General features: G+C 44.5%; 1 protein-coding gene across 1 annotated transcript in view; it reads left to right on the forward strand.

Annotated features, from left to right (window-relative positions):
• The window catches only part of LOC137436725 (uncharacterized), a 43,376-nt gene that overhangs the window by 16,085 nt on the left and 14,405 nt on the right, over nucleotides 1-12,886 (forward strand). Inside the window, exons 4-8 of the mRNA XM_068130755.2 lie at nucleotides 1,578-1,697; nucleotides 3,245-3,397; nucleotides 3,483-3,589; nucleotides 3,786-3,939; nucleotides 5,405-5,543. Of these exons, the coding sequence (XP_067986856.2) occupies nucleotides 1,578-1,697; nucleotides 3,245-3,397; nucleotides 3,483-3,589; nucleotides 3,786-3,939; nucleotides 5,405-5,543 (673 nt within the window). The remainder of the gene's footprint in view (nucleotides 1-1,577; nucleotides 1,698-3,244; nucleotides 3,398-3,482; nucleotides 3,590-3,785; nucleotides 3,940-5,404; nucleotides 5,544-12,886) is intronic.

The raw sequence follows: 12,886 nt of genomic DNA on the forward strand, positions 1-12,886 counted from the left end.
TTTTGTTTTTTTCTCTCATAGGGTTATCTGGGCTGCTCTTAAACCGAATGTCTGGCACAGTAACTCCAGCCGGGAATAAGCACTTTTATTACTCCGCGCGTGTGAAGCGAAAAGAGGGGTTGAGCAATTTGTCTTTGTCTCTACAGGTGTCAGTTTATGATCGGGCAACTACTTGATTTCAATTGAATGTTATATTTTGAACATGAATCGGAGCACAAACATGCAGTTTCGCAGTATTTTGGCTCGGAATTTAGCAAATTGTATGGAATCTCATCCTGATCGCACGTGTAAGGTTATTTTTTTAGTCTGCCTGTGAAACAAAATTGAAAATCATTCCCAACAAGAAATTTATTGTTTTTGTTCCTTGACAAACAACACAAATAGCCACTAATAACTAATTTAATGGGTTAAACAAGGTGGTCTAAAAGACGCTGCATCCACGGCGGTAAACTTCCGGAATTTCTTTTCTACGACCTCTAATAATCTTTATTTTATTTCAATTGAATTATATACTCGAACACTAGAACACAAATCGCCTTCCTTATAATTTCAAAAACCATGCTATATATCGATGAATGTAGCATGAGAGGGTACAGTGTCGGGGAGAAGAAGAGGCCGCCAATATGGTGCCGATTTGGTGTTTCGTTCTCGGGTGATCAATAAAGCTTCCATCTCCTAAACCATGACTCAACGTCGTCTGATTACAGTGTATAAATAACTGTTTCAGTAGCGCTAAACGTCTGGATTTGTTTTAAATTCTCTTTAAAATCATTCATTAAAATTGAAGTACATACATAAACACTACGTGGGGTATCATGTTCTATGAACTCTCTAGTTGATGTAGTAATGACTTTGGCATCGGCAGCACAAAACGACCAACATGTACCAGTACCTCGTAGCGTCCCAGGTTACAAAATGTAATGTTTTGTAACCTGTTTGCATGTTTCTTTGAATAAATAAATAAATAATCCGTTACTCTCTTCGGGATACGGTATATTTGTTTTATTATATGTTGACTACGGGAGAAGAATGTACAGTTGAACAAGTGCATGGATATTTCGTTTTTTGACAGGTTTTATGCTTGGATTGTGCATTTCAAATCGAAGTGCATTTTATTTGTTGTTTTAGGTAAAACGTGGTATCGGGTGCAATTTCAGCTTTGGTCGATTAAACCATCTCATCTTCCTCCCCCATCCAAAACCTCGATCTTTTCTACCCCCGTTAATCCACACCAAATCCACCTGCTTCAAATTACGTTTTCTTTCCTGAAAATCCCTGTCGTGTCCATCTTGTTTATCCCGTGTACCCCCGACCCAGCCCTCTCCCTTCCCCAGATCTCCCGATGTCCCTGTTCTCCACTGTTGTCGTGCTTCCCTCTCTTTCCCCCTCTTGTCTCTCGCTCCCTTTATTATATGTTCTGTGCGTTAGCTCTTACACAAGCCTTGACCTGGTATACAAAACAAAAATCTCTTTTCACACAAGCTACTTTAGATTAATACTGGAAAGCTTCTGCCGGTTCAGATTTGAATATGAACTTAGTTTGAATTTGTCTTACTGGTCACTTCTTGGTTATTCAGGTGAAGGACAAGGAACAAATTGATCACCTGCAGGCAAAGCTGGAGGACCAGGAACAACAGCTGGAGAGTGAGAGAAATTTTACACAGGGCGCACGGCTGCGTATTCAGAAACTCGAGTTGGTAGGAAAATAATTTTCTTGCACAGTCACCGATAAATATGTTGAGCTTGCATAATAACTGTGTAATTGGGACACATTACAACCAGGTGGGGATAAAATGAATTATAAAAATTATTAATTCAATTGTAATGTCGGTACTTCTGTTGGCTCGCACGTGCTTCTTGCAGAACATCGTCAATAAGTTTTCTGGAGTGGATTCACCTCCAGCATTCCATTTCTCACTGTTCATGTTCTTATCAATTCTTATCACTGTTCTTATCAACCAATCCCCAGGAGTACCCATTGGTTTTGACTTCCTTATCCTCTCCAACTTCCTATCTGTCATACCATATATCTAAGTGACGACTATTTACATCTCTCGGCCAAGAAGGACCAACCTTTAACCATTATATCAACTGTCGTAATGCCAATTGGCTGGGTATCAGTACCTCCCTCATGAGTTGACTGGGCGTCGGTACTCTCACCATGACACTGCAGCAAAGTACTTCTGTGATTCGATCTGTGAACTTCCCGACCTGGATATTTCTATCAATGGTAAATCCTCCCTTCTGGACTCGGCAATGATAAACGTCCCAGCAAATGTCTCCTGCTCTTCCTCTGCTCCAATGGGTTCATCTGATCATGTGCTTATTTGAGTCAACATCTCATCTCTCCTCAGAGAGCCACCTTAACGCTGCTGAGTCTGGCAGTTCACTCAGAGACTGGCAGGGACGACAAGCAGCCATCTCACTTCAGAACTGGTCTCCCATATATACTGACCTTAATGTTAACTCAGTCTGGGAATTCTTTCACAGAATCCTCCTCTCATGCACAGATTCATCGCAATTCGTCTTCAATTATCCTACCCTTCTTCCACTGAATGGTACATTTAATCCTGCAGTGAGGCCTATTGAAGACTACTTGCTTCCTCTTCATCAAAGGAAAATCCGACCGAGGTCCATCTCGGATCACTCCACAAATCAGGTGTCCACAAAGCACTCCACAAGTATGTCCACTCTAAGGAAAGCCAGAAAACAACAACTGTCCAACCTCAGAACTGAACTTTCAAACTGGTATACCTCCTCTAAAACCTGGTGGTGCCTTGCTACATCTGTCTCTGGTGTATGTTCCCCTTCCATTCCTTCCCTCTCTTTAAATGGCACCTCAGCCGACTCCGCTCGTGATAAGGTAGAATGCCTCAATTCTGGGTTGACTTCCAAATCTCGTTCCCAATCCCTTGCTCTGTCCCCACCATACCCATTTGCACATCCCTATGATGTGATATGCTGCAGTCCTAGACCACACTGGAGAGCAAAATTGCATAAAACTTTAACTTTGCCCCTTTATTGCCATTGATTATGATTTGGTATGAATCATTGATTCAATTTTGAAGATGCACAGAGCAAATTCCCTGTGCCCCTTGGCACACTAATTGGCTCCGCACACTAATATGGCTTTAACTTTAAAAGGCATGATATTTATGAATTATTTTCTCAACAAGTTTCAAATGTTTGTTTCATTAGGTGGTTGTTGTTTCTGAGAAACCGAAACGCGTTCCCCGTTTTCTAGGAATTGGCGGCTGAGCATTCTGCAGTTTCTGAAGAAAAGGCCCATCTAGCCAATATGCAGATGTCATTCCAGAGCAACACAAATTCTTTGAAAATTCAGTTGAAGACCAAACAGGAGAAGCACACGGAGCAGCAAAGTATTGCGCTGCAGGAGGTGACCGCCAACAACATTAACTCATTCAATGACTTGATTGGTGGTTTGTTTGTTTGAATAAACACCATGTATGCTCTGTCTGCAGCTGAGTAAAGTGCACGAGCAGTATGAAGAGGCGGTGAAACGCCTGAAGCAAGAAGTCTCCATCTTGAAAGATGCTCTCAATATTGCCACCAGTCAACATGATGCAAAGTAAGCGAAGATGCGCGTGAGTGAAAATGGTGAAGGTGAACGCGTCTGTATCGCAAGTCATCCTTTTTCTTCCATAGTATTTACTTGCAGTTCAAGGTTTTGTACCATAGTTTGCTGTAGCTGTTGAACAGGATTTGGGGCCATCAAGGAGTGTGATGATTTCGGAGACACGAGTGACCTGTGCTTCTACTGGCAGACACGCGGCTGCGATGATCGATCTAAGGAAGCAGTGCAACCAGCTCCGCCAAGAATTGGCCGAAAAGGACCAGCAACTGCAGAAGGAGCGGGACGAGAATAAGAGCTTGGCCGCTGCCGAGAGGAATCTTCACGTTGACGTGGAGACGCTGCCGGTGAGCCGTGGGCCAGTAAGCTGAGGTAAACGGTGAAATATTTCCTGCATTATTTTTTTAATGCTTGCTTTAAAAATCGTCCTTCCATGCTAAGGTGAAGTATCTTGATTTCAGGTTCACTTCACTTTACAAATGAAATTCTTGAGGGGAAATAACTGAATGGATGAAAACAAATGTATTCTTCCACCAAGGAATGAATTCCGACAAGTTGAATGAGTGTATAAGGATTACTCCTCACCCTCTCACCTCAATTTTTTTTTCATAAATGCATGCTACACACATTACCATGGCAATAGCTTGTCTAAACATCAAAATATCCAGACATCTTCCCATTCTTAAGTTTTGTTCAAAATTCACTGGAACAGCAGTTAGCAAGATTTGTAATCGGACTGGGTGGCATAATAGAGCAGCCATGCTGCGTCTGGGAAGTTGGCGACTCGACCGGCAGCTGAGTCGAGCCAGACTTCAACAAAGGTACGTGCTGCTTACTTGCTTAGCGCTCAGCATTTCAAAAGCATAGAGCACGGATGAACAAACAATTGTGCAGGCCTGATGGGACCTTGCGTCTGCCTGTCCGCATGCTCGTCCCCTAGCGCTTTCCCGCCCGTCTGCGATAGGGGATGATCTGAGCTAGTGGAGAACAGCGGTCTTGAAATCCTGGAGGGAAGAGTGGGACTGAACATACTGTTGAAATTGGTTCCATGGGCAACAAAAAAAGGGGAACAAATGAGTGTATTGAACGGTGAGCCTGGATTTTTGGAGTTTAACAAGGAGGGTTTCTAGCGGACCATGTGCGTCCTGCAGAAACTTGAGAGGGGCAGAGCCAAGAGAGGGCAGAGGGTACAAGACCAAAAAGGAAGCGGTAGAATCGAGGCCACCAACCTGTCTGCGATGCAAGAGTATTAGGCTGAGACACAGCTTCATCACCGGAGATCCCAATGATTTTGTGAGGCAGGAACACCAGCCCAAAAGGGAGAGCCATACTCCAAGCAGTGAAGTGAATGAAGGCCTTGTAGGTTGTCAGAAGTCCAGATTGACCAAGGAAAGACCTTGAGACCATTCTTTCTTGGGAGAGTCCAGACTTGGTCCCCAGTACCTACTATTTGTCCTGACATTTGATGTTCCTCTCATCACCACCGATGCCTAGGAAATGACTGAAGTGGCTGAGCGAGCAATATGAAACGGTTTTACCAGCATATTTTAAGGAGCAAACAAGTCGAGGGACACTGTGTTGAAATCCAAAACAAAAGAAAAAGCATGCCTTTCTTAGACCACTGTGCATGTAGTTCCCATGACACTCTTTTTTTTTTTTTTTTTTTTTTAATGCCCTTGTATTTCACCCAAATTGCTGAAACCCTGACAACGGAACTTTACGTACCGGATCCTCGCAAAATTGGAAAGGCCTCACACACTTTGTTTTATTGTCGCACACATTTGCAATGCTAGGTTGTATTTTCATTCTTAGGCTCTCAAGATTGATTTGCAGGAACAGCTGCAACAGTCAAGTGAAGAACTGCACTCGATCAAGTCTCGTAATGGAGATGTCAAGGCAGCTTGGGAACAAGCGGGGAACGAGCTGCAGAGGATGAAACTTCGCTGTCTTGGTTAGATTTGCTATAAATTGTTGAAACATTGGGTTTTACCTCCTTTGTGAAGCTCTTCAAAGGGGAATTCCACACCGGATGTCTGTTTTTATGTTATTGCTTTATCCCTGTGTTAATTGTTTTGAACCCATTCCCATCTCGTATTCTTATCTTTTTGAGTATTGGCGAACCCCCTTCTCCCCCCCCCCCCCCCCCCCATCCCAGCCATGTGTCCCACAGCGATCCCTCTCACCCCCCCAGCATTCAGCACCCCCACCCTCCTCCCCACGTCATGTGTCCCGCGGCCACTCCACCCCAGCAGTTTTGCCCCGTCCTCCCCCCAGCCATGTCCCACTGCTCCCACCCCCATTGAACTCGCTGCTGCTGGTCCTGTTGCCCCTTCACCCCAGAACTCGCTGCTGCGGGTCCCACTGCCCATATCGAACCCCCTGCAGTGGATCCCATTGTCACCTCCCACCCCCGGACCATCTGCCGCGCTGGACCGCCCATCCCCCCCGAGCCACCTGGCGTGTGTCCCAGGGGTCCCAGCCCTCCTATTTTTCCTATTTATTCCTACTTTTTAATAGGATCCTATAAATCTCCTATTTTTTGGTGGAAATTCCTATTTTTCCTATTTTTTAACCCTCAATGTTCCAAAATTTAAATTGATATATTAATTAGTAGAATTTCTGTATCTAAGCGTCAGAACAGACATTCCTATACCAATCGTCAGCCATGGAATTGCTTTCTGGGTCCATAATCGCAAGACAAATTTCCAAAACGACTTTAAGCTCAAATCCCCGAAGAACATATGTCTCTTTGTCTTTTTCTCGAAAACCGTTTGTTCGATCGATTTCACAAGTGGTGAGTGCATTTTTGAGGACTCAACAAAGTGCAGTGTTGAGGAAAAATTGAGTATGCAGTGATGACGTCACAAATAAATACTGTACGAAGTGGAGGCATGTCGTTTACACCATGGTGTAAAGTACGTGTTGTTATTGATCTCGACTGGAAATGATATGTATATCTTATGTATATTATGTTATTGTTATTTTTGACTTTGTCCTAATATTAAGTATATCCTTCCAAACAATTTTTACCTTTATGATTCGTGCTTCATGCTATTCAGTAACAGAATTATAAAAGATAAAATGAGATGAAAATAATATAACTATGTTTATCACGCATTTCTCTTGGATTATCTCATATACTTTGTGAAGAATGACTGAATGATACCTTGACCATTATCATTGTCCTTTGTCTTATTTCAAAAGTTCAGCTGAGCTCAATTTTTAAGGTTTGTACTTTACTTAGAGTAACAAAATCAACTGTGAACTTTGCGGTTATTCAGTTATTACTAACAACCTTTCCCTAAAGATTCTACCTGAAATTGAACTTTTCTACTAATTTGCTAAACATTGACATTTGATACTACATGTTTAACTCAATCTTTCGCTTATTACAATGAGATTGTATTTTGCCTAAAACTAATAGTATTTGGCAAAGAACTAATTCAATCGACAATTCACACATTTCATCATTTAATTGCAGATAATAAAGAAGGACCACGACACAAAATAGGGATTACAACTTAATTCTGTATACTTTCGTGTGGTAGTTGCATATTCAGCTTTTAACAAAATTACAGTAGAATTAAAATTTACATACGCAATGCTGCACAATAGGTAATGCAAGCAATGTAGGACAATAAAAAAACAAACAAACAAAAAACAATAAAGACTGTTAAAGTCTTGTTGTTTCATAATCACCTTTTTTTTTTTTTTTTTTTTTTTTTTTTTGTATACAGATCGAGGCTCGTGAAAGAGCGAAAATTAATCACACAGAAAGACAAACAGACACATAAAACAAATAACATCGGGAGCGGTAGACAAGATGGGGAGAGAGGGGGAAGGACACAAACACAACATTTGAGAGCAGGGACCGAGAGACATGGAGACATCGAGAGATCTGTGGGAGGGAGAGGGCTTTGGGGGGGAGGCATGTGAAGGGGGGAGGCATGTGAAGGGGGGGAGGCATGTGAAGGGGGGGGGTGGGAGAGGTATAAACATATGGACACTGCCAGGATTTCCAGGAAATAAGTTGGAATTTCAAACAAGGTGGATCTGGGGTGAATTAGTGGGGGTAGAAAAGATCAAGGTTATGGATGGGGGAAGATAAGAGATCGTGGTGAACAGCTGTTTTAAAGACCTGGAGGGAGGAGAGGGATTGAAGGGAGTGTGGGAGTTTGTTCCACAGGCGGGAGAAAAGAGGAATGAAAGAGTGAAGGTGAGCAGAGAGCCGAGATTTCGGCAGTTTAACCATCAGAGGGTTGCTGGCAGATCTTGTGCGACCTGTAGGAATATTTGGGGGACAGAGCACGGAGAGAGCTGGGGGAGCAAGGCCGGAGAGGAGTCGGTGGAAGACAGAAAGACCACCTACCTGCCTGCGGTGAGTGAGTGAAAGGCCCTCAGAGATAGCTTCATCGCGGGAGATTCCAATGATTTTGAAAGCTTTGGATTCAACAGCGTGAAGCCGAGCCAGGTGTGAGGCAGGAGCACCAGCCCATAGGGGAGAACAGTATTCCATTGAGCTGCGGATGAAAGCCTTGTATGTGGTGAGGAGCTCAGGTGTGCCGAGGAAGGACTTCGCACGACGGAGGATGCCCAGTCGGCGACTGGCTTTGGAGGCCAGCTTGGAAATGTGGTTTTCCCAAGAAAGATCATGGCAGATAGTGAGACCCAAAAGCTTGAGTGACAGAACTTCTTGGAGAGGATTGTTGAGAAAGTAGATGGGAGGGTTGTCCAGTCGATCTTTCCGGAGAGACATAGTAAGAGAGTGAGATTTGGCAGGATTGAAAGACATGTTCCACTTGTTTGACCAGTCTGTGATTTTGTCCAGGTCTTCAGAGAGTGAGGAGGCTGCAGACTGCCTATCTGAGGGAAGAGGAATGGAGCGGCAGAGAGTGGAGTCATCAGCAAAGAGATAGAGAGGATTTTCCAGAGAGTCAGAGAGATCATTGATAAAGACCAGAAAAAGCACAGGGCCCAGCACACTTCCTTGGGGAACTCCAGCCTGAACAGGAAGGGGAGATGAGAGAAATCCATTCAGGGCCACACGTTGACTACGACCAGAGAGGAAGTCCGCAAGCCATGCATGGAGATTTCCATGGATACCATAGGAGGAGAGTTTGGTGAGCAGAGCTGGGTGCCAGACCGTATCAAAGGCCCTTGATATGTCAAGGGAGACAGCTCTGATTTCCTGTTTGGCATTCAGGACCTCCATCCATTGTTGAGACAGCAGAAGCAGCATGTCCAGAGTAGAGTGACCTGGTCTGAAACCAAATTGATGATCAGAGATCAAGCCATTGGAGAAGAGGAAAGATTTCATATCCGAAGCAATGATGGATTCCATGACTTTGCTGATAATTGGGAGCAGGCTGATTGGTCTGTAGTTGCAAGGATCTGTTTTTGCACCTTTTTTGTGTAAAGCGGTAATGTTAGCTGATTTCCAGGATGCTGGCAGATGACCTTGAGCAAAAGATAGGGTGAAAAGAACAGAGAGAGGGTGAGATAGAGCGGCAGAGCAGGATTTTAGGACCCGTGGGCTGATGCCGTCTGGTCCAGTTGCAGAATCAGAGTCGAGGTTTGACAAAAACTCCTCCACCTTGTCAGGAGAGAAGGACACAGAGTCCAGGAGCATTTGGGTTCGACTGGGAAAGGTGGGAACAGAGAGAGATGGGTTTGGGACTAAGGATTTCGAGGCGAACACAGAGTTGAGGCATTCGGCTTTGTCACGTGCGATGTCAACTGTGTGGCCATTTGAGGTAAGGGAGGGGATGGAGGGGGAACAAACACCAGAAACGGATTTGACCAGACGCCACCAGGATTTGGAGGAAGGAGACAGGTTTGAGAGTTCATTCTTGAGTGAGGAGAGATAGTGCTTCCTGGCACTCCTGAGGGTAGACACACACTTGTTCCGAGCTTGGTGGAAGGAACTGAGATTTCCTTCAGTTGGATTAGCCTTCCAAGAGGCAAAGGCAAGTTGTTTCAGGGCAACTGCCTCACCACAAGATTCAGTGTACCATGGACGGGAGGAAGGGTAAGACAATTGAAGGCGAGATGGGATAAATCTGTGCATGAGAGAGATCAGTTTGCTTTGGAAGAATTCCCAGGAAGAATTGATGTCAGAGGCAGTGGAGATGGGAGACCAATCCAGACGATTGATGGCTGCTTGAAGACCGTCCCAGTCGGCCTGAGTGAAATGCCAGACTCGTCGACGCTGAGGAGGCTCTCTGAGAATGGCCAGAGAGATGTCCACTTTGACAAGCACATGATCAGAAGAACCGATTGGAGCAGAAGAAGAGCAGCAGACATTAGCAGGGAAGTTTGTCATAACCAAGTCTAGAAGAGAAGATACTCCATTGGCTGAGATCCGGGTCGGGAAATTGACAGATTGTGTCAATCCCAGTGAGTCACAGAAGTCCTTTGCTGAGGTGCCATGACTAGTGAGAGAGGAACCCACACCCAACCAGGTGGCATGATGACAGTTGAAGTCACCACATATGAGGAAGAGAGAGTTGGGATGAGTGGATAGAAGTTGGTCCATGTTGTCAGACATTGAAATGTAGATGGAGTCATCACTGTTTGGGGGACGGTACAGAACACATATGAACAAAAGGTGGGAGCGGAGAGGAAGCCGTAACCAGAGGTACTCCTGCGGGTGAGGAGGAAAGAGAGCAGTGCAAGGAGAGTGAGGAAGAGAGTTTTTGACAAAGATAGCCACCCCACCACCAGGCCGAGGCTCAGGTCTATCATACCGGAGGAGGGAGTAACCAGGAAGAGATATTAAGGAATCAGAGACATCTTGAAGGAGGAAAGTCTCTGTTAAGCAGATCAAGTCTGGATTGTCAGAAGCAACCTGTATGGAGAGATCAGTCAGGTTTGAGCGAAGGCCCCGGATGTTTGAGGTCCATACCGTTAGTGAAGAGAGAGGGGGAGCATCGGGTACAGGACAGGGGAGGGGAGGAGTAGGGTAAGATGAAGGATGAGAGGGGGAGGTAGGGAGAGCAGTTGATAGTGTTTCAGATGTTGCAGAAGAGTTCCAAGAAAGGGAAGGATGAGGAGGATGAAAGGTTTGCTGGTGAAGGGATGCGGCACAGTGAGGGGTTGTTTGAGGGGGGGCAGAGGAAAGTAGAAGGTTTGGGGGGGTGGAGGTATGAGATAGAAGGGAGACGAAGTGGGGAGGAGGCAGCTTGGAGGAGGAGGGGGGAGGAGAGAGAATTGGAGAGGAATGGTATGGGGGGAGAATTGAATGGGAGGGATTGGGGGGGAGTTTTGAAGGGGAGGAGTGAGGGGGGAGTTTAGGAGGGGAGGGGCAAGGGGGGAGTTTTGGAGGGAAGGGGAAAGGGGGGAGATCAGGAGTGGAGGGGCAAGGGGGGGATTAGAAGGGGAGGGGCAAAGGGGAAGTTTAGGAGGGGAAGGGCAAGGGGGGAGTTCAGGAGTGGAGGGGCAAGGGGGGAGTTTAAGAGTGGAGGGGCAAGGGGGAAGTTTCGGAGTGTAGGTGCAAGGGGGGGGATTTGGATGGGAGGGGCAAGAGGGGAGTTTAGAAAGTGGATGATTAATGAAAGACGAACATTGATAACAAATTGGGTTTGTTGTGATTTTCAAGTTAGCAATCCGGTTCAGGATGATGGAGGAGGGATGGAATGAATGTGAATTTAGACCATGTAGTGAGGGAGACGTATAAGATATTGAATTTCTTTTTTTTGAAGTGGAATGAGTTGGAGAGGAAATTGAGAAAAGCCTTTTAAATAGGAAGAAAAACAGCGTGTTGTAATATACCACTGAATAAAAAACAGAAGGGGAAAGGTTAAACATATTTAAAAATATTTAAACAGAACTATGAACAATCTTATATGCACAAAAATACCAACGGGGGGAGAGCCGAGAGGGACCACCACGAGTCACGTGAACAGGGCAAACGGTGGATGGCAAGGAGATAATGGGGGTGGGGCGAACAGCACACCTGGACAGAAAATACAGGATGAGACAACAGTACACGTGGAGAAAATAAAATAAATGTTTTTGTTTTTTTTTGTTTTTTTTTGGGGGGGGGGGGTGGGGAATTAGAACGTTAGACAGTATTATGTTCGGGGTAGAAGGGAAAAAACCAAGAGCCTAGCAAAACACACTTAAGTTAACAAAACACCGACGGGGGTACAACTACAAGGCCACACACAAGGGCAGAAAACGATTAATTAATTACGAGTTACAGGAAATTCAAACCAAAACTAACTATAATCAAACAATATCACATGGACGATAAAATAACGAATTGAAATTTGACAATCTATCTGGGGAAATGGGGGAGAAACACGTGGTCGAAGAACGAACGAACGAATAAGAATGAATAAACGAATGAGCACAGAGAAGGTAGTCTTTTTTTTTTGTTTTTTTTGAGTTGAGATTTACATAAGGAAGTAGGCTTTGGGGTGGAAAGACTGCGAAAACAGAGAACGAAAGTTATTGGTAATGCGGTTATCTGAAGATAGTACAACAACAATACCAAAGATACATAATTGAATTGTCATCGCTTAGCTTGAACTCAGATTAGTGTTCAAGCTATTCAGCAGTGGAGAAAATGCAATTATCGGGTGGTAAACATGTTAGGACATGTTATTTATCATCTTTCTTGTTTCAGGTATAATCTGCAGACCGGTAAGAAATTTGTTGATTTGCCTTTAAATTACTTTGTTTGTTCTCATTATTTTACTAACTTATGTTTCAGTTTTGAAAAAAAAAACTGTTTGGTTCACAGTTCTTTCCACTTCATGCGTTAACAGGTTAGGATTTTCTATGCTAATTCATTTAATCTTATCTCATATTTGTTTTCTTTTTGACAGGTATACTCCCAGCAGTATAATGCCTGGTGGGAGAACTAAATTTAACCCAGAGTGGTTGAAAAGTGGACATGGATGTAGGCTTTCTGACTGGTGTCAGCCTAGCAAGTCCTCAGTGTTCTCAGCTTACTGCTCGTTGTGCCATTCGGAAGTGAGGTGTGACAATCAGGGTGTGAAACAACTGACACAACATGCCCAAAACAAAGGGCACCTGAAGCGTGCGAAGGAACTGCTGGGTGGGTCACAGACGTTGCTGACATTCGTTCAACCATCAGGGTCAGCTTCTACAGATGAGCCAAGTCGTGCAGCTTTAGTCTGTATGTCCAAAAAAGACGCTATTACAAAAGCAGAACTTCTATGGACATTGAAAGTTGTTCGTTCGAATCTGAGCTACTCTTCCTGTGACGGTTTGAAGGATCTTCTGCAGGCAATGTTTCCTGGTGTTATCCCGGATGGTTTCTCAATG

The sequence above is a fragment of the Myxine glutinosa genome, chromosome 11 (assembly GCF_964187855.1).
Source record: "Myxine glutinosa chromosome 11, kmMyxGlut1.1, whole genome shotgun sequence".
NCBI classification, from domain to species: Eukaryota; Metazoa; Chordata; class Myxini; order Myxiniformes; family Myxinidae; genus Myxine; species Myxine glutinosa.